Source organism: Martes martes (genome assembly GCF_963455335.1).
Source record: "Martes martes genome assembly, chromosome: 13".
Lineage (NCBI taxonomy): Eukaryota > Metazoa > Chordata > Mammalia > Carnivora > Mustelidae > Martes > Martes martes.
Window position 1 is genome coordinate 77,981,927 of NC_137901.1, and position 24,637 is coordinate 78,006,563.

Consider the following 24,637-nt stretch of genomic DNA (forward strand, 5'->3'; position numbering starts at 1 on the left):
ATTAAGGAAGTGACTCTCCTTCATCTGCTGATACCCTAAGAATGTCTAGGGTGGGTGGTGATGTTAAGTTACCATTAAAAACCATTCAGTGGCTTCCCTGCAGCCTTGAGATAAAGACCTAAATCCTTAACCTGACTTTCCAAAAGTCTGCACAGACTGACCTCTCCAGTCCCCTGGCAACCGTGCCCCTCCTTGCTTGCTTCCTTCTCAACCCATTGACTGCCAATGAGTCCCTCCCACAAGTCAAGATCTGTGTCAGCTCGAAAGTCACCTTTCCCAGTCGCCCTAGTTAAAATAGGTTCCCTCTACGTTTACCTTAAATCAGTGCTCCTTAAACTTTATTGTGCATACAAATCACCCGGGACCTCATTTAAATGTAGATTCTGAGTTGGTAGATAATGGTTTGAAGCCCGAGATTCCACATTTCTAACAAGCACCCAGGTGAGGTCTATGCTTGCTGGCCCACAGGCCACATTTAGAGTGCTCCTTATTATGATTGTTAAGTTATTTTATTCACTTGCGCACTTATTTATGTCTCTCCAAAGCCTCCAGGTTTCCCCAGGGGGCACCGTTTACCTGGAATATAATGTCCCCTGGAGTTGAACCACCAAGGTCACGTGGTAATCCCTCGCCTGTTAGATGATGAGCTCCGTGAAGGCAGAGACCTTATGTCTTTTTAATTGGGTCTGCACTGCTTAACCAGTGCCTGGACATTGAGAGATGCCTGAATAAGGGCACCGGAGGCGTAGCAAGGAGCGGACAGAACACAGTGATTACCTCGATAGCCACAGCAATGTCTGGAGAGCACAGCTCCCAGATTCTCAGGTCCTGCAGCACCTTCAGGAGGACATGGGGCCGGATCCTGAGGTCCAGGTTTTCCCCAAACTTCTGCAGTTTCGCCAGGATCTTTTTGGCGGGGCGGAAATTCTTCAGATCCTCAGGGAGTTTGGACAGCAGGTCAAAGTACCTTCAAATCCAGATCCCAAGGAGAGAGGGCCAGTTAGGAAGCTGCTTGGGGGGAGGGGGGTGGGTCTGTGTATCTCAGGTCTTCCCTCCCCACTCTCTCTTTCTACCACTCCTGGGATGTCCCCAGGGCAACACTGTCCTTCTCTGGGAGGACTGTTTCCACTCTTGAACGTTAAGGGCCCACACCGCTCAGGCAAGTCTTTTGTTTTTTTCGGGGGTAGTAAAAGCTGAAGCATGATTTGCATCTCATTAAAAAAAAATTAAGGGCACGCTTTAAAGAATTTATGGTTTTTCTAATCAAGCAGACAGTGTGAAAAGCCACAAGAAAGGAAGGGGCACTGAGATTCTGAAGCTTCTCTTTTGAGAGTTAATCAGACCAGGGAGGTCACAGACATATCTGTGGGATCCCTGCCATGATGCAGGGGGCTCTCACGCCCAAGATGGATGAGGAGGGGGACGAGGACGGGGAAAGTGTGTGTGTATTTTCTACATCCTTGTTAGTGAGTAAGCCCGGCCCACAGCTTTGTGCATTTTGGTGGGTTTTGAGAACCTTCCTGAATGCTGCAATAGAGTCTGAGGGTCGTTTGGTAACCCATTCTTTTTTTTTTTTTTTTTTAAGATTTTATTTATTTATTTGACAGAGAGACAGAGATCACAAGTAGGCAGAGAGGCAGGCAGGGGGTGGGGAAGAAGGCTCCCTGCTGATCAGAGAGCCCAATGCGGGGCTCTATCCCAGGACCCTGGGATCATGACCTGAGCCGAAGGCAGAGGCCTTAACCCACTAAGCAACCCAGATGCCCCTGGTAACCCATTCTTGAGATGATAGGAATAAGGTAGATTCCAACCTGGTTCAGGTATGACCAGGTTTTAAGGCAGAGGATGGCTCCTCTTTAAAAAAGAAAAAAGGATTCTTCCCCGCCCCGACCCCGATAGAGCTGAATCAATTATAGAGGAATTTGAAGAAGAAATTGATCGTCTAACTTTGGGCAATGTGCACTGCTTTGTATTTTATATTTTGTGGTATATATGTATTCGTGTCTTCTTGTAAACTCCCATTCCACATTATTAAAATCATGGAAGGGATTCTGGGTGCATTCCTATATGTTCTCATCTTATTCTTAGATCCTGATTTCCCCACACTGCCATGATGGGGCTCGTGGCAAACTCCAATTCTGTATTGCAGATTAGCGTAGAGATTGGGGTCAGACAGGAGTTTAAACCTTGAAGTTTCCTTGTTTACGGAGTGGGGATTCATATGTAACTTTCAGGAGTTTTGTGGAAAATAAAATAGATAATTTAGGAAAATTTCCTAGGGTCATGTCTGCCACCCTGTAATCACTCAATCCACGGTGCTTTTTGTTGTAATTCTATTATCACCCCCATGCTGGGGCACAGTGCTCCTAGGATATGCCTGCCTGGTTTTATATCCATCAGGGGTCAAGTTATTTGGGGGAAATATAGGGATTGCCTCATAGACCTCACAATTTGTAGAAATTTTTAGGTGGTTTGCCTCATCTGCCTCTTGCAAGGGGTTGGCAAATTAGTCCTCATTTGCAAGTCTGAATCAAACAGAAGATAAGTATGGAGCCCACAGTTGTTGGATTATCTGTGGCTCAGGAACTAAGGGGTTCTTGCATGACTGCCTGTTTGGGGGGGGGCCTGTTTGTGGCCAAGAACAGTCTTGAAGGATAATGGGATCAAATGTAATTCTGTAATAACAGTCCCCTTCCCCCTCCCCCCGCCTTAAGGACACTCTTATCTGGCTCTCAGGATCTTTACCAATGGTCTGCAATTTCTTCTGCATCTCCTTTTACCATGGAGACTTGATGCCTCATTTTTGCTATATCCTTTTTAAAATTTGAGACAATGACAAAAGAATGGAACTTCTGGAGACCTCTCTCTTCTTGGCGCCTGTATCAGAGGTTGTATGAAAAGGAAGAAGATCAGATCCATTTCTTCTTTGCCCATCCTAATTGTTCTTTTGAGATCTGACTTAAACACCATTTTCTTTATGAAATACTTAGCCCTCTCAGATGCTCTTCAATTTACAACTTGGCTCAGGCAAGAGGACACGACTCTCTCCAGGGTCCTGAAATGCTCCTTTCTTGCTAAATCTAGTCAGCACCTTTTTTTTTTTTTTTTTTTAATTTTAAATCAGCCTTCATTCTCTCCCTACTACTTTTGATTGCACTGAAACACTTTCTAACTGTAAAATGGAGAGTAATAATGGTTCCGGTTCTTGGAGGTGAGGATTAAATGATACAATGTGTGTAAAGTGCCGAGCTTAGGGCCAGATGCACGTAGGTGTTTGACTCAAGTTGGTTCCTCTCTTCTTCACTCCCCTTTATCATTCTGGGCATATGTTCTAGCTCTCTAAGGAGCCTTTCCAGTATAAACATAACCGTGTCACTCACCTGTGTACAACTTTCAGTGACTTTCCATTTTACTTGCAATAAAGTTTCCTGAGTAACTTGCCTTCCAAGGCTCTGGATTATTCAGCCTCTACAGCATTTTCCAGCTTGGCATTTTATACTTTGGCTCATGAACAAAGTTCTGAGGTAAAGTTCAACCTCCATAGCTGGACTAGTAAGACCTTTTATGATCTGGTCTCTATCTGTTTCTCTGATTACCACGAAAGCAACCCAAGCCCCAGCCACACGCAACTACTGGCAGTTCCTGGTGCCCTGTGCCCCTTCTGGCCTCTGAGACTTTGCTGTTGCTTTCCTCTGGAACCCCCAACCCTCCTTCCCTCTTCCTATGTGACTCTCTGGCCTCAAATTCCACCTTTATTACCTTTGACAAGAGACATTTCTGTGGCCACTTTACTCATCTATAAGATGGGTCTAATAACAGCACCTACCTCCTAGGATTTTTGTGAGGGCTAAATGATAAATACAAAACTCTTACACCCCCTGGCTGGTATGTAGCACATGCCCTGGAAATCTCATTAATTTTTATTAAACTGAAAATATTTCCCCCAGGAGGACCTTTCTTATTGCTGTCTTATGCTAGGCAAGACATCCTTTTCACATGATCCCTTAGCCCCAGGCTCACTCCCATTTTGGCCCTCATCAGCCTGTGTGGTAACGGTCTCTTTGTCTGTCTCCTTCATAAGCTTGGGGTCTTCCAGAAGGTGGGGGCAGGTCATCTCCCAATGAGCAGTCAGAGCAGCTGACCCCTCCATGCTCAAATGGTGAGAGACCAATATATAATATAATATAAAATAATATAATATAATATAACCAATATAACTCTCACTAAAATTGTGAGAGTTATCATATAACCTAAGTTGAAGGAAATGGGTGGGTTTTATGGGGGGTGAATGGTGACCACAGTCAAGGGGGAGACTGGGAAGGGAGACAGTTACTGGGTTGTCAGAGTAGGAAAGTAAATCTTCCAGTAGCCCACCAGTACTCTTAAAATCAAGTTCCAAGTCTCAAGTGTGGCATTCATGGCTGTGTATAATGCAGCTCTCACCCCCTCCTTCTTCCTTCTCTTCACATTTTCCACGTCCCTTCATACTTTGGTGGTTTTGTATGTACTTCTCCTGCGGCCTTCTTACCACATCACCAGCTCCTCCTCATCTGTCAGGGCTCAGCCTAAAGTCACCTCCTTAGAGATAGCCTCCTGGATTACCCAACCTAAATTAGGTCCTCATGGTTTCCCTCTCACAGCACCCTGTTCTCTTTCTGTATAGCAGTGATTATAATTTGTGCCTATATATTTATCGACTCTGTTGTTTGTTTCTACCCATACTTTCCAGGAGACTCTGGGCTCTCCAAGGGCAGGAAATACGTCCTTATTCCCTGCTAAGCCCCAGCACCTGACATTAGTGGGTAGATGAGTGTCCTCTGGATGCATGGATGTTTGTTGCCCTTACTTCATGAGGATTTCCATCTTGTCTTGAAGACAGAAGCCAGCCTCCTGGGCCACGCTGTAGAACTTGGCCCTCATGGAGCTGCACACGCCTGACTTGCATTGGATGATGTCACGGTTGGTGCGGCTGTCGACACAGATACAAAGGGCTTAAGGGATGGAGCCCCAGGATCAGACCCATGAGGCTGGCCTCCCTGAGCCCCAAGGTGCTCTGCTGTGGAGACTCTCTGTACCACCCGGTGCTCTACCCTCACCTGGATCTTCCCTTCACATTCCCCTAGATATGGGAAGGACAGATCTTCCCAACAATATCAGGCTGGTGGTTCAGGCTTTAATAAGTAAGCCCACAGAGAGACATCCGTTTGCCTGAGCCCAGCAAATGTTAAGGAAGGACAGTGCGATGAAAATGGAATTTGGAGCTGGGAGACTCAGGTTCGAAATCAGCACCACTATTTCTTGGCCTCGGGCAAGACATCTCACCTGGCCAGGTCTCAGCTTGCCCCCCCATAGAATGGGATAATGCTCCTGCCTCATAGAATTGGTTTTGGGGAATAAGTAAGATAATATGGAATGCTTCACCCCATGCCTGGCGCAGAGAGGAATTTATTGTCATTGTCTGCATTGCCATCTTGGCTGTGACCTCCTTGCCCTGGGCATCCCTTGTCTTTAAGCAGTTTGTATGACTTCAGGGAGTGTGGTCTGCACTGCGTTATTTCCATACCCCTGGGGATACAGGCAATGTGGTTGCCACAGTGCCTTTGCCCAGCTTGTTCTGTTGCCCAACTGGCCTACCTTTTAGACTTCTTCTGGATGACTTGGGTGTGGCTTTCTCCGCTTGTACTGCTGGATCTGTCACTGAAACACAAAAGGATCGTTTCAGGTAGCCTGGAGCCTGCTTTTCACAAAAAGGGTGTCTTCGGGGGCTCCCATGACACCTGCTAGCCTCCAGGGTTCAGGTAAGGGAGGTGGCTCTAATTAAGGGACCAGTCATAGAACTGAGTATATATTTTTCCCATCTCTTGGCCCTTGCTTCTACCCATATCCCCTGCCTGGAGGGCCCTTCTTGTTTCTTCTCCTCCTGTCCAAATCCAACACTGTTTCATGGTCTATAGTAAGTTCTTCCTGCTCTGACTCTTAGTCTGAGTTTGACCTTCTGTCTCTGTGTATTGTCAGAATGACATATTTTCTGGATCCCAGCTTCATTTGTACAAAATCGATCTTTGCCTCTGAAGGACAAGTTTACTTGGGCCCCTTCCATTTTCCTCTCTATACCGATTAACATATAACCCCTGGGCTGAGTTGCAGGTTTGGTGACGGGATGGTCAAGTCCTTCTAGTCATGACGTTGATGTTCCCAACCCCAGACTGCTTCTTCACTCAAGGATTTTCTTCTCTGAACTGGACCCTGAGCTGACCATTCACTTCGGTTTACTTTGAAGACAGAGCTGACTCCAGAGCCCAACCCAGGTACCACCGCCTCCCAGTTTTCAGGCAAGCACCTTGGCTCTGGATCATCAATGTCCTCATCTGTGATCAGTCAACTCTTCATGACATTGAACCCTTTCAAGGTGTGGGCTGACTGAATTCCTTGAGTGGCCACTCCCTCCTGTGACTTTGCTGGTCCAAGTTCCTAGAAGGGGGTGAAGCTCCTTTGCCCATGTCCATCCCTCCCGTGCGCCTTCTCCCGGGTCCTTCAATACCAGTGTCTCACGCCTTTTCTCTTGCCCTGTCTCCCTTTTTACCAAATGCTTGGAAAACTTACTTGACTGCCTTCTCTGTCCGGTTCTAGAGAATGAGCTTGTTTTGTTTTGTTTTTATCCTTGTGATGTGCAGCTGACCCTTCCCTATTGGCCCTGTAGCACCTGGAACTTCCTTCAGGAGGCTCGCCACTTCCCAGACCCCTCTCCGTAGGAAAGGTCCTGACCTTTGCTGCTTTTCCCAGAGGCTCAGGGGGCTAGATCTAGAGGTCTTATCTCTGACAGGTGATGGATGGAGCCCTTATCCCATCTTGCTGGGATCCAGGGCCCCAGTAATAGTATGCAGAGGTCCTTGTGTTTGGATTCCAACCAGCTGCCCCAACCCCTGCAGATGAATTCTTTGGGGGAGTGTGCTGGCTTTGACCTCCCTCCTGTAGATGGCTCTCTTCTTTTCTAGCACTGACAATGTGACTCAGGGACAAGGTGGAAAGTGAGGGAAGTAGCGGTATTAGCTGTGATAAAAGAACAAGCAGAAATAAACAACAAAGACCCTTTGCTCCTCTCTGTCTCCCTGTTCCTTGACTCTCCTTGAGTTTCAGCCATATTGATTTCTGCTCAGTGCCTCTAAGCTTCCTCCAGTCTCAGGCCCTTTGCACAGGCTGTTCCTTTTGCTTGGAACACTATTCCCACCTATCCCCAGCTATCCCCACCATAGGCTAGCTAAATTGTCTTTTCTTCAGGTCTCAGCTTAAATGTCAAACTCAGTCTTAGACCTCTAGTGCCCACCATGCACCCAGTCCTCCTTACTTTTCCTTCAGAACACTTTCCATAGTCATGATCATATGGCTAACTCTGTGGCATTATTTAATAAATGCATGGCTCTCCCATTAGACCAGTGATTTATTTTTATTTTATATTTTTATTAATTTTTTAAAGGTTTTTTTTTAAAGATTTTATTTATTTATTTATTTGACAGACAGAGATCACAAGTAGGCAGAGAGGCAGGCAGAGAGAGAGGGAGGAAGAAGCAGGCTCCCTGCTAAGGATGTGGGGCTTTATCCAAGGACCCTGGGACCATGACCTGAGCCGAAGGCAGAGGCTTTAACCCACTGAGCCACCCATGCGCCCCTAGACCAGTGATTCTTAACCACAGGCAGTATTCAAGGCGTCCATGAATGCGGATGGAAAAAAGGTTACATTTTTATTTCAACTAACCTTTAGCAGAAATGGAAATTGCATGTATTTGCACAACATTGCAATTGTGGCAGATACTTCGAGAGATCATTTACACTCAACCCTAATCTAAAATTACAGTAGTTATTAGATCTGCTGCTATGTCTTGTTATATAATTCATTGCTAAAGGAGCCCATAGATGACTATATCCCCAATTTGGTTATAATATCATAATCTATAGTACTATAGATTTCATTGTAAAACTTTATGGTTTACAGTATGCCTTTAAAAGCATTTTTCTGTGGGGAGCCTGGGTGGCTTAGTGGGTTGAAGCCTCTGCCTTGGGCTCAGGTCATGATCTTAGGGTCCTGGGATCGGGACCTGCATCAGGCTCTCTGCTCGGTGGGGAGCCTGCTTCCCCCCTCTCTCTGCCTGCCTCTCTGCCTACTTGTGATCTCTGTCTGTCAAATGAATAAATAAAATCTTTAAAAAAAAAAAAAAAGCATTTTTCTGAAAGGGTCCAGAGCACAAAAGAAGTTAGGACCCCACCCAGTCCAGACAGTGAGGTCTGCGAGGGCAGACTACATACTTCCTATTTGCTGCTGAATCCCTCCAAACCTAGCACAGTTCCTGGCACGGGGTGGGGTGGGAGGGCTGATGAGTACAGTCAAGATGAATAAATGAAATGGGGCTGGAGCTCCTCTCCCTCATTCAAAGCCACCCCAGGTAAAGAGGGAGAAGGTAGTTCTGTACAGGATGCCACGCCCTCCCTGGTTCATGTCTCACCACGACTGGAAGATTTTAACTTTATACAGTTTGAGTGGGGGAAGAGCCACCTCGTTACTCACCCCACAGCCTCAGAAATTAAGGGGCTTATTTCCAGTGAAGAAGGAAAAAGTCGCCCCTCCCTGCCCTACTTCCGACGGGCTGGTGAGGGGCACCTCTGCAATGGTCCCTGGGATCTGGGGGTGCCCTCCTACCTTGACTTGCGGGTAGTCTGCATGTCTTTATAGGCCGAATCGCTCTTGTTTTGTCTGAGCATCGACAAGATACTGCAAAGCAAAACAAGTCTCTTAGTAACACACAGAACATACGGGGCCCCTGAGGCAGGAAGTGTCTGTGGGAGGATGGAGAATTCTCTCTTTCTAGAGCAGGGATCCTTGGACTTTGCTGGGCATGGGATCACCTGGAGAGATTGCTCCTAATACATATTCCCTGGGCCATGCTCCCAGGGATTGGGATGCATCAGGCCTGGAGTGAGGCCCCAGAACTGCATTAGAACCACACACGCATGTGCATGCACGCGCACACACGTGTGCACGCACACACACACTTCTGATACAGGTGTGCAGAGAGCCCATTTTGAAACCTTAGAATTTCTCAGCATCCTGTGAAATGGTGCCCACTTGAAGCACTTGTTAAAAAATACAGTTTCCTCTGGAGATCCCAATTCAGTGGGTCTGGGATGAAGACTACACATTTGTATTTTTTATAAGCATCCCAGCTAATTCTGACCCTCAGAGACATTTAGAAAGTACTGGTAGAAGATTTTTTTTTTAAGATTTTATTCATTTATTTGACAGAGAGAGAGAGATCACAAGCAGGCAGAGAGGCAGAGAGAGAGGAGGAAGCAGGTTCCCCGCTGAGCAGAGAGCTCGATGCGGGGCTCGATCCTAGGACCTGAGATCATGACCCGAGCCGAAGGCAGAGGCTTTAACCCACTGAGCCACCCAGGCCCCCCAATACTGGTAGAAGATTTTAAGAAAAAGTCATCCTCCTAGGTGATGTTATGGTCCGAATATTTGCATCCTCCGCACCCACCCCACACACAAATTCATATGTTGAAATCCAAACCCCCAAGGTGAGGGTGTTAGGAGGTGGGGGCCTTTGGGAAGTGATCAGCTTATGAGGTCAGAACCCTCATGATCGAGATTACTGCCCTTATAAAAGAAACTCTACAGAGCTCCCTTCCCCGACGTAAAGTTACAGCAAGAAGACAACCATCTATAGAGACGGTCCTCAGCAGACACCAAATCTGCTGGCACCTTGATTTGGGGCTTCATAGCCTCCAGAACGGTGAGAAATAAATTTCTGTTGTTTGTAAACCATTCAGTCCTGGGTATTTTTGTTAATAGCAGCCCAAAGAGACTAAGATGACCAGAGGGCAATCTGGCTTTGAGGCTGGGGCTGGTCCAGTTGCCTGTTAGGGGTTCTGGAAAACCCCGGGTTTCTAGGTCAGCCCCTAGGGGAGCAGATCTGGGGCCTACATTGGAAAAGGAATCCAGATTCGAACAGGAGGAGGCCAAAAGAAAATGTGCAGCTTTTCCTCACTGTCTCTCAGCAGCTCTACGGAGAAGCCTCCAATATGGGCTGCCTCGGGGAGAGATGAGGGAGATTTTAGTCCTGGAGGAGTTGAGGAGGATGGGAAATTTTAACCAGTTCTTGGTCTGTCTCCATGGTTATTGGATCACTGAAGTGAACGCAGAGGCCACACGATGAGTTTTCTGCTTTTGTGTGGTTTTGTCTTTTGAGGATCCTTCTGCAAGACACTCATCGCCCTTCTCCATCCCTGTGGTGGGTTGTTGGCAACGGGTGGTTGTTAACAAGCCTGCGTCGGCAACATGCTGTAAAGATTCTGTGTGATGCTATGTGTGAAATAAAGGGACCACCGCCGCCGCCATCATGTATCGAGTGCTTGTAATATGGCAGGCCTGTGCTCATATGTTAAATGCATCATTTCGCCTAAATTCTTAAAATGACTCATTGGAATAGACATTGTTTTCACAACCGTCATAATGCTTTACAAAGAGAATATTATGGCTCATGAGCCTCCTTTTACAGAACTGGAATCAGGCTCAGAGAGGTGAAGCCACTTGCTCAACATCACACAGCAGTTCAGTGATGAGGACGGAGATCCATCCAGCCTAGCCTACGTGGTTCCAAGGCCAGTGCTTTGAGGCCACAAAATCTCATCTTATAGATGAGAAAAGGCTTAGAGGAAGGCTGAGTCGACCTGTTCTAGCTTTCGGATGCATGTCAGTCTGACTCCAATGCCAGGGTTCGTGCCGTGGTTTCTTACAAAGGAGGGAGACTCATGGAGCTACGCTGGTAAATTGGGAACAGCAGCCAGGGCCCGGAAGGCCGACACTGTCTCGGGATGCTTCCACATGTCACCCTCCGAGCCCCCGATGCAAGTCGAGGCAGCAGCAGCAGAAAATCGTCATCAGCAAGCAGCAGCGGGTGTGATACACGAGCAAGGGCTCGGTGAACTGTAATTACGGTAATAACAATAACCCATAAGTCATAGCCGGCCTCCCCGTAGGCTGGGAGCGATAAAGAAGCTCTTCTAGAGCATCATTTATTTTCAGGAAGTAATTAGCTGACTCAGAGTGTATGTACTTGGGAAGGAAACTCCAGCTCCAGCTGGCATGGTCTCTGAGGCTGTTTGAGGCCAGAAATCCTGTGGATAAGCCTTCCTACTGGAAGGAGGACGCTTCAGGTTCAAGTCTGACGCCATGAGCCCATCACCTGGGTCACCGGCTTGACCCTTCTGAGGATCTTTGTTGTTCTTAGGAAAGAAACCAGAAACCTGGAGGTGGTCTTCAAGGTCCCTGGACAAACTCATGCCTCTCTCCACCCCTTTCTGGCTGCATTTAGTTTCCTTGAAGGTGCCATGGTGCCTCCTGAGCGCGTTTGCCCATGTGCTCCCTGAAATGTTCACCTGCCCCCAGTGTTGGCTGCGAGTCACAGTCTCTTCCTCAGAGGAAACTTCTCTGATCCCCATCCCCGTCCCAGACTAGATGCGGTTCTCCTACTATTCATTCTTTTAGGTCTGAGCTTTCCTTTTATAAGGTTTCCTGCAATAATTAGTACCTAGTCCATACATATTCATAACCATTCGGTAACTGAGTGGACAAATGCTCTTACAATTTCTGGGAAGCAGTGCAGTGTGGTGGTTAGGAGGATGCTTTTTGGAATTAGAAGGATCTGCATTCAAGTTGTGCCCTTACCATTCATTAGTGGGGGACCTTGAACAAGTTGCTTAGCCTCTCTGAGCTCCATTGTCTCATTTGTAAGATAAAGAGAATAGTATCTTCCTCAGAGGGTTGTTGCAAGAACCCAGGGAGGTGAGACACATGGACAAAGTATATGGCTCAGTGCCTGTCACAGAGAAAAGCGTTCAGTAATGTGGAACTGCTATGGCTAATGCTATCTGACATCCTTTATCGGCCCCAGGGGTCACGGGGACGTACCTGGGTGCTTTTCTTTGCATCCCATTTTCCAACACGATTGTCCTTCGGGCGTCTTCCCGAACCATTTCCAGCAGCTTCTGCAAATCTGATGGGAACATGAGAGGTCATTGTCCAGAAGGCAGGTGGGGCTGGTATCTCTCAGCTCCTGCGTGTGGTGAGCTGGAGAGGGATAGATCAAGGTGTAGACAGCCAACACTGGTTGGCATGTTGTACAGCAGATATCACCTCCCTGCTTAAAACCAGCGACTTGTCATTTTCCCTTTGGATACCACCAGCCTTCCTCCCTGTGGCCTCTGAGGCTTTGCAGGATCTGGCTGCTTGTTTTCTCTCCTGCCTCCCCTCTCACTCCCCTCCCTGACCTTAAACTCTAGTGTAGCCAGAGAGAACAGTTTCCAATTCTGAGAAGAAATCGTCTTGCTTGGGAAACCCTTCCTGATCCCATGCACCTGAAGTTCCAACCTGGTGATCCACAGGCTGACTCTAACTCACACGTGTTTCGTTTGATTTGACATAGATGCTAACCTTTTAAAACTGGAAGGTTTCCTGTAAAAATCCAGACCTTCTGCTTTCCTGGAAAAGACTCCGAGATGGGGTTCATTCTTGCTGCGCGAGGAAGGGTGGACTTCGGGCAGGAGCGCATGCTCCAGCCGCTCCCCCCACCTCCCCCGCCCCCGCAGTGCTCTCGGCCTCCTCCTTGCGCTAGGTGACTTCTCCTTTCGTACTTAACATTGTTGCTTTTTACCTAGTGCAGAAATACATCTTTGTGCCTGACTGTTAGGGGTTGAAGCGTGTCTTCCCAAAAGACATGTGGGTGTCCTAATCCCCCAGTATTTCAGAATGTGAAGTATTCACATTTTGTTTGGAAATGGAGACGCCGTGGATGTGGTTAAGATGAAGTCATACTGCCATGGAGTGGGGCCTTGATCCAATATGACTGGTGTCCTTATAACAAGAGGGGACAGACACTCAGGGAGAGGATAACCCGTGATGACAGAGGCAGATGGACTGACAGTGCAGCTAGAGCCAAGTGCCGAGGGTTGCCAGTTACTACCAGGAGCTAGGAGAGGCAGGGGAGGGCTCCCCCCTCTAGGTTCCAGAGGAATCACAGCCCTGCCACACCTTGATTTTGGATTCCAGCCTCTAGAACTGCCTGAGACAATAAATTCCTGTTGTTTTCAGCCTCCCAGTTCATGGCAGCCCCAGGAAGCTAATACACTGATTTGAAAGTTGGAAAATGAAATATACTTAGAGTAAGCTGTATGCTTCCCAAAAAGTGGGATGGTGGAAGTCCTACATGTTTTATGTGGATACACGTTTGCAAGTACTTGGCACTGTGCTTGTCATGGAGGGGTCCCAGTCAACACTTGCTGATTGCAGAAGTAAATGGTGAAGGAGAAGAGAAAAAGAGGGAAGGATCTGGGAGAACTTGAGCTGGATTTGGGGTATCAGGGAAGGAGGACAGTGGCAGTGGGGATACTTTGCACCCTTCTGTAGGTGCCCGTCATCAATGCAAGTTCAGGTTTCAAAAGCCATGCCTGCGGGAGTGAAGCCCAGTGCTTCCCACCGCCATTTGTATCCAGCCTTGTTTACAAATGTGGTCACTGGGTGCTAGGGCAAGGGTGCTGCCCCTTAATGATCTCGGAGCCCTCTAGGCTGTGATGAACACCAGCATTCAGCCATTTTCCACTCCACCTTCCTCATTCCCGAGTGCTGTATCCTCCTAGTCATTTGTGGGCATGATTCCAGTTGACCTGAATCCGGTCTTCATCATTGTCTTGTCACACCCACCTCCCCTATCCCAGACCTCCCACATCCCAGAATTCTTGGGGAGAGTGTCTAGAAGCCTATTAGTAAGGGAGCTGTGGCTGGTTCCTCCACTTTCTTCCCATCTTCTGGGATCTGAGGCACAATATCTGACTGCTCCCCTACTCCTTCCCCCACCCATATTCAGGCCAACCTAAGGGTAGGTGGATACCAGCAGATGGCCTTGGTGACTTGGCCCATTGGGCAGCTCTCGTAGAGAATCACGAGGAAGGTTCCACATTCATTTAGTGCACCAAAGGTTTTTCTTCCTGTTTGTCAACAATACCTCTGGGCAGGTAGGCGCCCAGGAGTATCAAGCTCCATCCATCATGTAGCTGAGTTGGAGACCTATGAACTGAAATAAAGCCTAGGGACTCCGGAGGTCTACATCTACACCTTAAGGCTACCTGGGAGCAGACACTTGTTTGCAGGGGGTGCAGATATCACAAAATAAGGTTTCCCTGAGGAATAGGGCCCTATAAAGGAGGCCCACACTCAGAGAAACCTGCTTGGTCCTAAGTTCCCAGAGCTATGGGGATGACATTATCCATTGTTTACAGACAATGGCATCCTCTGTTTTCAAATTTCAAAAAAATTCTGACTTCCTTCCCCCATCTTTCATCCACAGCCAGTCCATAAATCTCACTCTTGGGTGACTAATCTTGTTTCTTCCTCTTTGGGGAAAAACAGAGAAGGTTTTTTTGTTGTATAGGGCTGGGTTCCGGGGGAATGTTAGCGGCCACAGGAGCCATCTTTCTGAGCTTCTATTCAAATGTGTTTCTCCTCTAACAGTTCCAGGACTGGGAGCTTCAAGACTGGGAGGAGGAACGGCCTGGGCTTTTTGGTGTCTTGTGAATCCCTTCGCCATTGATTTGGGGAAGGGATCAGTCCATGGAGAGGCCATAACCCACTGTCCCCAGTGATTTGCCTCCACAAAGACTTCATTATGCAGCCAGCCTGGAAATTAGACCTTGGTTAAATGGCGTGTCTCTCAGAATAGGATTCATGAATTCAGAATAAATTTGAGGAGGTTTCAGAAGGCAGTGGAAGTCTGGGAAATTAATCTGCTTTTGTCAAGTCTATGACAAATGGGAGGGAGGTTAAGGTATAAATAGAGGGGGAGGATGGGGAATTGAATGTAGAAAGACTTTCTCCCTGGGATGTAGGTCTCTGGTGGAAATGCATCTCCAGGTCATTGTGAACCTGGTGTGTGCTGGGCTGAGGGTGAATAAGACGTCATTGCTCCACACCAGCAGAGAGCTCATGTTCCTCTCCCCTATCTTCCTTAGTGATAGAAATATGTGCATATGTGTGTGCATGTGTGTGTGTACACTGGTGTGCATGCGTGTGTTTATGTTCTTGGGGGTGTGTGTGTGAGGGTAAGCATTTACTAGACCAATTGTCCAACATCTTTGCAGCTAGGTGTGCCTTTGGGATGAAATTCTGGACAATGAGGGTTTAGTAGAAATGTTTTATGAAGCTTCTGAGAAGACTGCTTCCACTCAGCGGGGAGTGAGCACTTCTCTACGTCACCTACTTCCTTCTGCTTTCAGCCTAGCATGTGGCTGGGATGAGTGGCATTCCAGCCATTTTGATCATAAAGCGATGCCGAGCACAGTGGCAAAGAAAGACAGAAGGAAGCTGGGTTCCCGATGACCTCTGGGAGCCATACCAGTCATGGGTTGGTCTTCTTTAATCTGTAAGAAAAATGGACTTTTTTCTGTTTTAAGCCACTATTTTTCAGATCTTTGTGTCCAGCCAAAAGGAATTCCTACTTAATATGAGACACAGTTGTAAATTAAAATTTAAGTGCTCAATAAAAGCAAAATCAAAGTACTAAGAGAATTGAGAGGGGGGAACCCAGGAGTGTTAGGGAAGACCTCACAGTGGAGGGAACATTTGATATGGGTCTTGAAGGTTGAGTAGGAGTCCACCAGATTAAAGGGTCACAGGTGAAGGAGCGCTGCAGACAGTGACATGAAAGAATGTGCATTGTTTAAGAAGAGGAAAGCATTTTGGTGAGGTTGGAGAGCCTGGTGTAAGGTGTGAAATGGTAAGAGTTGAGCCTATTATGACAGCCTGGGACAAGATCAGGGGCAATGTCTTAGAGGCAATGGGGAACCTTGAAAGATGTTAAGCTGGGGAACTCTATATCAGATTTTTAAAAAATATTTTATGTGTATATATACTTATGTATTTATTTATTTAGCGAGAGAGTGGGAGGACGGGCAGAAGAAGAAGAAGAGAAAGAATCCTAAGCAGATGCCCCATGGAGCATGGCGCCCAAGAAGGGGCTCCAATTCATGACCCTAAGATCATGACCTGAGCTGAAATCACTTGGACGCTTCACCAGTTGAGCCACCCAGTTGCCCACCTCCTTTTTTTTTTAAAAAAAAGAGGCTGGGGAAAGGACAGAAAAAGAGGGAGAGAGACAATCTTAAGCAGACTCCATGCCCACTGCAGAGCCCAATGTCAGGCTCAATGTCAGGACCCTGGGATCATGACCTGGACCGAAATCAAGAGTCGGATGCTTAACTGACTGAGCCACCCTAGTGCCCTTATATCGGATTTTTAATTCAGAAAGTTCTTTCTGGCTCAACAGGGAGAAGAGTGCATAGGCAAGTGAGAGCAAGACAAGAAGACAAGGAGGCTGTTGCAGTCCACATGGGTGAGAGGACATAAGAATGTGGACCAGGGAAAAGAAGTGTTCCAAACTCAGGTACCTACAGGCGTCAGGCACCAGATGGTGACAGGAGCTAGTGTAAGAAAAATCGAGTTTCCCTCTTGGTCTTTCATTTCCCACTTTTTCTAGAGACTTGGGTAAAGCAAATAGATGAAGTGTGACTGTGACATAAGGACCAGATTGCCTGGGTTCAAATTTTGGCCTCATCACTTATGAGATGTGTGACTTTGGGCAAATAATGTAATCTCACTGTGCTCCAATTTTCTCATCTACAGAATAGGCGTAAAACTGTTGCGAGGGTTCGTTGAATTTATATGCAAATATATACGTGTGTGTGTGTGTGTGTGTGTGTGTGTGTACACACTTAGTATGTATATACTAGAAGCTAGAATAGTGCCTGATACATAAAAGTCTTCTTAAGTATTAACTATTGTACTGTCGTCATGGTGATCATTATCATCCTTATTCTCAGGAGTACAGTGGGGCAAATGAGACAGTAAATGGCCATGCACTTGGCCAACTGGGAGCAATGATTGGGGGTAGTAGGGACTGATGGAGACTGGGGAAAACTAGCCAGCATGTGCCCCACCTAAGAGCAGCTCTAGTTAAACACTGTGCAGGGTCAAGGGTCCACTCTTGTCGCAGTGTTGCTGTTGTTGTTGTTTTTAATCCAAATTTTTATATAAAATCTCTCAAATCTTAAAATATCATTCCCACTTTTTTTTTTTTTTTAACAAAGCCCTTGTGTATGAAACAAAACGTAAGTGTCAGAAACTAGCCTACATGCCCCAGTTTTCTAAGATGAAGTAATGGAAATGCAGAGAGAAGGTTCAAAAGACTTTAGGAGATGGGACTGATGGGAGCAAGTCAGCTGGTTAGATGTGGGAGGGAGGCAGCCACTGGGGACGGCTCTCTGGGGTCTCGGGTGCCTGGAGAGATGGCGCCGTCCACCCCTCTGCTCATCACAGTCTCCTTCCCCCTTTGCTCCCTCCTTCGTTCCGCATTCCTGCTGCCACTGGTGCCACTTCTGGACCAAGTCTGCTCTTGAAGCTGGGGACACTTCTTACTTGCAAGGCTTTCAGGGTTAAAAGACACACAGCATGGATATGACACTAATAACCACACAGACACCTTTGAAAAGAAAACTGGATCCTGTTACTTCTGTACTGAAAGCCTTCCAGAGACTTCTTGCACTCAGAATCACTCCGAAGTCCTTACCTGACCCTACAAAGACGATGCCCACTCTGACTCCTGCCTCCTTCCCTGGCTTCGTATCCTCAGATCTCAGCCTAAATGTTAGAGCTGAGAGGGGCTTTTCTGACCACTCTGGCCAGCCCCATTCCCACTACCAGTCTGTCTCTGGCCCATGTCTTGTTTTATGATCTTCCAATCACATATCATTTGCTTCTTCCTTCCTTTTTTTTTTTTTAAAGATTTTATTTATTTATTTGACAAATCACAAGCAGGCAGAGAGGCAGGCAGAGAGGGGTAAGACCAGAGAGCCTGATGCAGGGCTCGATCCCAGGACTCTGAGATCATAACCTAAGCTGAAGGCAGAGGCTTAACCCACTGAGCCACCCAGGCGCCCCTGCTTCTTCCTTCTAAAATGTAAGCTTGGCGCGGCGCCTGGGTGGCTCAGTGGGTTGGAGCCTCTGCCTTCGGCTTGGGTCATGATCTTGGGGTACTGGGATCGAGCCCCACATCGGGCTCTCTGCTCAGCAGGGAGCCTACTTCCTCCTCTCTCTCTGCCTCTCTGCCTACTTGTGATCTCTGTCAAATAAATAAATAAAATATTATTAAAAAAATAAATAAAATAAAAGGTAAGCTTGGGGAGGGCAGGAACTGTAATTCTCTGTTCCAGGCACTCAGCAGCTGATCAGTAGATAGGTTTTGAAATGAAAGAAGGTTCAAGATATCTGTAAGAGCCACAGCCTATGGAGGGTTGATCTTCGTGCCACTCGATCTTAGATAATCTGTTCAGCAAACAGCTTTTCAGGGCGTGGAACCTTTCATGATTGCCTGTCGATAAGGGTGGGATTTGTTTCTCATTGGTAGTTCTTGCTCCGAGTCCTGACCACTAACTGGGTTTTTGCCGTTCTGCTCATTTTTGGTTTTGATGATAAGGGCCTCAGTCAGGCTTTCTGGTCTACCTTTACCTCTAGTTCAACCTCCTCGAATCTGAACCACACCCAGTCTTTTTCAGATCCGCCTAACCGGGCCTTGGTTGTTGTGATGGGCATTCTAGGTGGTGTGAAAGAGCCCTGGCTAAGAAGGCAGGCCTCAGCTTGGGTGCCACTGAGGGGACACAGGAGATGTGGCCTTAAGGAAGAGATCCCATGCACCAGAAAGCAATAATTTTGCACCGGCCAGCCTCTTTTATGATCCTTTCTTTTTTTCCCCCCTTCTACCTACTCTTTCTGCATAAATCCCTTCTTTTCCTATCTTTGACTATACCTGCTCAAGCCAGGAAATTCAGAGAATAATTTTTTTTACATGACTTAAGGAATCTAGTTACGATTCTTTCTTTCTTTCTTTCTTTCTTTTTTTTTTTAAACATTGTATCTGGGGACACCCGAGTGGCTCAGTTGGGTAAACCACTGACTTCAGCTCAGGTCATGATCCCAGGGTCCTGGGATTGAGTCCTGCATTGGGCTCTTTGCTCAGCAGGGAGCCTGCTTCTCTCTCTGCCTCTGCCTGCCACTCTGCCTACTTGTGCTCTGTCTCTCTGTCTCTCTCTCTCTGACAAATAAATAAATAAATGAAATCTTAAAAAATTAAATAAAGATTGTATTTGAGAGAGAGAGAGAGAGACAGCATGAGAGAGAGCAGGCACTCGCAGGGAGTAAGGGCAGAGAAAGAGGAAGAAGGAAGCTCCCCATTGAGCAGGGAGCCCATTGTTGGGCTTGATCCCAGGACCCTGGGATCACGACCTGAGCCAAAGGCTGATGCTTAATGGACTGAGCCATCTAGGTGCCCCTTAGTTATGCTTCTATCTAGTGGAAGTCCATAGGCTCCTCCTAAAAGAGCATGCAAAACTGTGCATATATGTGTGTATAAATTTTCTTCTGGGGAAAGGACCTATAGCTTTTAATGGATTTTCTAAAGAACTTGTGTCCCACAAATTGTGAACTACTGAAAAAACTTGTTCCAGAGTGGTGATGGGGGTTGGGGGTGGGGGTCACAGAGTGATACAACTTCCATACGTAATATGCTAAGAAAAGACAAATTCCTAGAGACGGAAGTAGATTTATGATTGCCTGGGGTCGGGGGGTGGCAAAGGGGAGGGACTGCCAATGGATACGATTCATTTAGCTTGACTGAAATGTCCTAAAATTATTTAGCTTGATTGAAATGTTCTAAAATTAGATTATGGTGAGAGTTACCCAACGCTGTAAATTGACTAACAGTCATTGAATTGCACCCTTAAAAAGAATGAATTTTATGGTATGCAAATTAGACCTCCATAAAGTTGTTTTGAAAAAGTCAATACTGAATTTCAAAAACTCAGTATGAAAAAGATATGAAATATCCCATTAATAATTTTGTATTGATTATGTGTGGAAATGACAATATTTTATATAAGTTGAGCTGAATGGAATATATTACTAAAATTTTAAAGAGAGCAATTGATGACCATGGGCTGTCTCTCACAGAGAAATTGCTCAGAGTAATCCAAGTTAGAGAGTATATTTCCGATACTCACTGGGGGGAATCAAAAGGGACCAAGGAAATTGAACAGGGCTAGGGGACCCCTGTGTCTCCTTTAACTAACTGAATGTGGGGGGGTTGAAGTTGGAGCAGGAGGGGTTCTTGATGTCTGGCTTCGAGGCAAAGAGTCAATGTGGATTGGTCAGCTCTCGGGTAGGACTTACTGACATGGAGGGGTTCTTCATCAGGCTTGGTTGAAGATGATTCATTGTCCTCAATGTCCTTGCTGCCTGTCGCCTGGGTGATCACACTCGGGGGCTCATCTGAGCCGGGGTTCATGGAGACCATGCTGCTCTGGGGGGATGATCCCCCACTGGTCCGAGACAGACTGAGTGTGGAGCCTCGCCGGCTTGGTTTGCGGCTGGTGACGCGGAGTACAGGAATTTTGAATTTCTTGGTCTGAAGGAAAGAGGGAAGAGAGATCTCAGGAAGAAGGGAGGGAGAGCAGGATGATGGAAGGAAGGAGAGGAGGAGGAAGGAGGGTGACTAGAAGGGAAAGAGGGAGGAAGGGAGATGGAAAAAAAAAGAGAGGCGAGAAGGAAGGAAACTAAGAAAGAAAAAAAAGTGAAAACGTGGCTCTGAATGTGAATTTCTTTTGGTTCTTTCCAAACACTGGGACACATGTCTTGGGTCTGGGGTGACCTTCTGTCACAAATCAAGATAATATAAAATGTTATCTTATCTTATCTTATCTGAAGCAAACATGATGGGACTAATTCTATTCAGAGAACACCACGGTTGACCAAGTAGTCACCTCAGGGGATCAAACACATATTCCAGTTGTGTTACGAGGGACCAGAGGAATTTTGGACTTTTTTTTTTAAGATTATTTATTTATTTATTTGATAGACAGAGATCACAAGTAGGCAGAGAGGCAGGCAGAGAGAGAGGAAGGGAAGCAGGCTCCTGGCTGAGCAGAGAGCCCGATGTGGGGCTCGATCCCAGGACCACAAGATCATGACCTGAGCCGAAGGCAGAGGCTTTAACCCACTGAGCCACCCAGGCGCCCCTGTTTTGGACTTTTGTAATAATCATTGGAGTTGATTTTTTAAAACTGTAGGAGGATGGGTCTCATTTCTTTAGCTACCTCTTGGTGGTTTGACCACCAAGTTCAACTTCTTGTTCACCAAGACGACACCAGGCCCTCAAAGAAGTAAGATTTGTGTTTACTGGGGTCTTCTGAAGAGTACAAGATGGAGAAAATTCTAGACCTGACCTTTAGGGAAGTGGATGTGTCTGATCGGGTAGTGTTCTTTTCCGGGCAGGAAGAGGAGCCATGGTTGTGGTGGATGGAAGGGCCTAGATGATAAGTCCTAGAAGGTAATAAGGGGTAGATAGAGAAAGTCTTGTAAGGAGAATGCGGACTTTGGGGAGGAAAGGAATCAGAGAGGATGGTGTGTGCGTGTGCGTGTGTGTGTGTGTGTGTGTGTTCACACCACCCTCTTGCATGACTGATATCACTTCAGAATGTACCGTGCCGGGTCATGTCTTCATTTAACTCATTTAACTCATGAGCCAAGTCTTCTAGAGGGTTTCTTATTTTCCCAAGGTCACACAGCTAGCGAGGGGCAGAGCCAGGATTCCAGTTCAGGTCAGGCTAACACCAATGCTAATTATTATGCCTTGCTTAAAAATTCTTTCAGCAATACCCTTTTTGGGGGCATTGAAATTGTCCTTGGTCCCATGCTGATGATATTTTATGACTTTTAAAATGCCAAGCTTATGGTGGGGCAGAAAAGGCCCTCAGCGGCTCGCCAGTCAGAGCTCACTAGAACCCTGGGCTGTGGTTTACCCTCAATCAGCAGGAATAGTTCTGTTTGAGAACATTTAAAAGCTCTTGCGGGGCCAACTGAGGTCACCTTTTCGATCACAGTGTTTTGATACCTTCAGAAAGCAGAGAGGGAGAAGAGACAGCACCAAAGGCCACACCCACCTCTCATAAATATCTAATGGGGTGGAGATAGTTGTCTCCAGCAGGATTCGTATCATGGAGTCTACTGCATGGGGTCAGAGGTAGAGTATTTTTTTGTTTGTTTTTAAAATATTTTTATTATTATTTTTTATTTGTGAGAGAGCGAATGAGCAAGCACAAGCAGGGGGAGGGACAGAGAGAGAAAGACAAGCAAACTCCCCACTGAGCTCAACGTGGGGCTCAATCCCAGGACCCTGAGATCATGATCTGAACCGAGGTCAGACACTTACCCGACTGAGCCACCCAGGTGCCCCCAGAAGTAGCGTTTTGATTGGCTACCTTGTGGGGCCGTGATGGCGGGTCAAACCTTGGTGCCCTGGGAGAGGGGAGGGCTTTCCTGGTGGGACAGGGGAAGGACAAGGCAGGTTTACCCGGATCTCCAAGGGGGCACGTGCGCTACCGAATGACTGTGACAAAGAAAAAGCAAATGTCCAAAGTTGGCACGTTCTCTCCTTTGATGGATCAGGAGCTTGGTACAGCGTCCCCTTTGTCCTGACTCCGCAGCTGGGGGTAATATGTGTATGTGGAAGTCTCCTCATCTGGTCTCCTCTGGCCCCATATGAATCCCCGACTCTGGAAACCAGACTCTAGCTCCACGTCGTTTTGAAGGCTCAGCACATTGTCCCAGGGGAAGCCTGGAGTCTTGCAATGAGCACTGAACTCAGAGCCAGGGGAACCTTAAGCAAGTTACCATCTTGCCTCAGTTTCCTGGTCTAGCAAACAAAGAGGATGGGTTGGGATGGTCTCAGAGGAGCTTTCCATATCCAGAGCTCCGTGTGGATCTTCCTTGGGCTAGGATTTCATTGTGTGCTCCTAAAGTCGCCATTAATTAAAATTCAATTAAAAACCTCAGCCAGGAAATCCAAAGTGAAGGGCTGACACTTTTGATTAATTGAGAGTGGCAGAAAAATAAAATGCCGGGGGATGATGTGACAGGCAGTTTCAGCATCTCGCTTGCCCTTTATTGAACTGACTCAGTCTGAATTGACTTAAATCCCCATATGCTGCCTCTCTATTTTTTTATATTTCACTTAGAAGCAGTGTTAACTAGCTGCTGTGTTCTACCTGAGTAGGGACTGCTTTGGGGCAACAAAGGAAAAGATTTCCCTGAGAGATTCCTTACATTTTTTAGAAGGAACAATTTCCAACTGGTGGCCCGTGGGGAGATGTGATTAACTGCCCAGAATTTTACAAATTGGGGAGATTTTTATATAACCACCTAGGTGATTGGTCTCTCTTGAAAACAGTAAGCCCTGGACTCCCATTCTCATGTGGCAAAGTGGCTAGAGCTGGACAGAAGTTCTTCCCTTTAGCTGTATAGGCCATTTGCCACAGACCTCGCCCCTCCCTATTGCATTAGACCCAGCCTGATTTTTTTCATTTACTCCATTTGCCCGGCTCTTGCGAATGCTGTCTTGGCCCTGACAAGCTCTAAATGTACAGAAGAATTATTAGTTGCTGTGTGGAGTTGATTGGAGCTTTGCTTTCTAAAGTCCTCATTTTGTAGGTGCAGAAACTGAAGTCGGAAGAGAGAAAAGGACTTATCCGAAGCCACCCAGTGGACTGGGTCACCGTGGCTAAGCTAGGTCTCCTGACTCTTAACCGAGTGCTCCCCCATCATCAGAGTGGACCACCTTTTAGCCCCGAGTTTGACCTAGAAGCTTCCTGGGGAATTCAATTTTGTGAGAGTTCCAGTGTGCTGATTTGCCATGTCCCCTCTCTCAATTTTTGTTAGGAATATTCCTGGAGGACTTTTTTATTTTTTTTTTAAGGTTGTGGCTCCTGCTGCTTTTTCTGTGCCTCTCTGGAGACAGAGGCACACAGTGTCTCAATAGCAACTTTCTGTGACAAAAACAAAGGCTTTTCCTTCTCAGATCTAGGCACACCCTGATGAAGGAGCAAGAAAATAATGACACTCCTTATGAGAGCAATTGTAGTAGTGACACCATGGAAAACATGCATTTGATGAGCTCAGTGTTTAATAAACAGTGTTCAATGAACAGGCCCAGGATTCACTCTTGGCTCTGCCATGACTCAGCTGTGTGACCTCATGCAAATCACTTAACCTCTCTGAGCCCCAACTCCCTCCTCTCCCAACTGGCGATTAAAATAGTGCCTCCTGGGGTTAGTAAGAAGGCAGAGCTGGCTAATAGACCCCAAAGCACTTCTTTAGCATAGAACCCGGCATATTACAATTATGTTAAAAGGTGGTTTCTAAAAATTATAAGCAGTAATGCTCAGCATTTTAACATGTTCAGAGTGAGTTTGCATGTTGTTTCCTGAGGTTCCTTAGTGACGTTATGAAGTAGGCGGGGATGAGCATTATACTCATGTTGTAGGTAAAGGCACAGGGGCAGCAAACTGCTTTTTCAACTGCATTTGCCTACCTACACTCGATCTCTTGTCATTATGATTTCATGGTGCTTGTTTGTTGGGTAGATGAGTTTAGGGTTAGGAAGAGCTTCTAGTGAAAAGAATAGACCTCTCAATGTTCTCTGAGCGGTGA

General features: G+C 46.7%; 1 protein-coding gene across 1 annotated transcript in view; it reads right to left on the reverse strand.

The window, feature by feature from the left end:
• Window positions 1-529: 529 nt before the first annotated feature.
• Window positions 530-24,637, reverse strand: part of CCDC60 (coiled-coil domain containing 60) — a gene marked incomplete at both ends in the record, with an annotated part of 154,817 nt that continues 130,709 nt past the window's right edge. Inside the window, 11 exon segments of the mRNA XM_080822231.1 lie at window positions 530-559; window positions 562-657; window positions 660-683; window positions 686-724; window positions 727-967; window positions 2,746-2,877; window positions 4,847-4,969; window positions 5,635-5,697; window positions 8,693-8,764; window positions 11,966-12,050; window positions 20,324-20,558. Of these exon segments, the coding sequence (XP_080678357.1) occupies window positions 530-559; window positions 562-657; window positions 660-683; window positions 686-724; window positions 727-967; window positions 2,746-2,877; window positions 4,847-4,969; window positions 5,635-5,697; window positions 8,693-8,764; window positions 11,966-12,050; window positions 20,324-20,558 (1,140 nt within the window).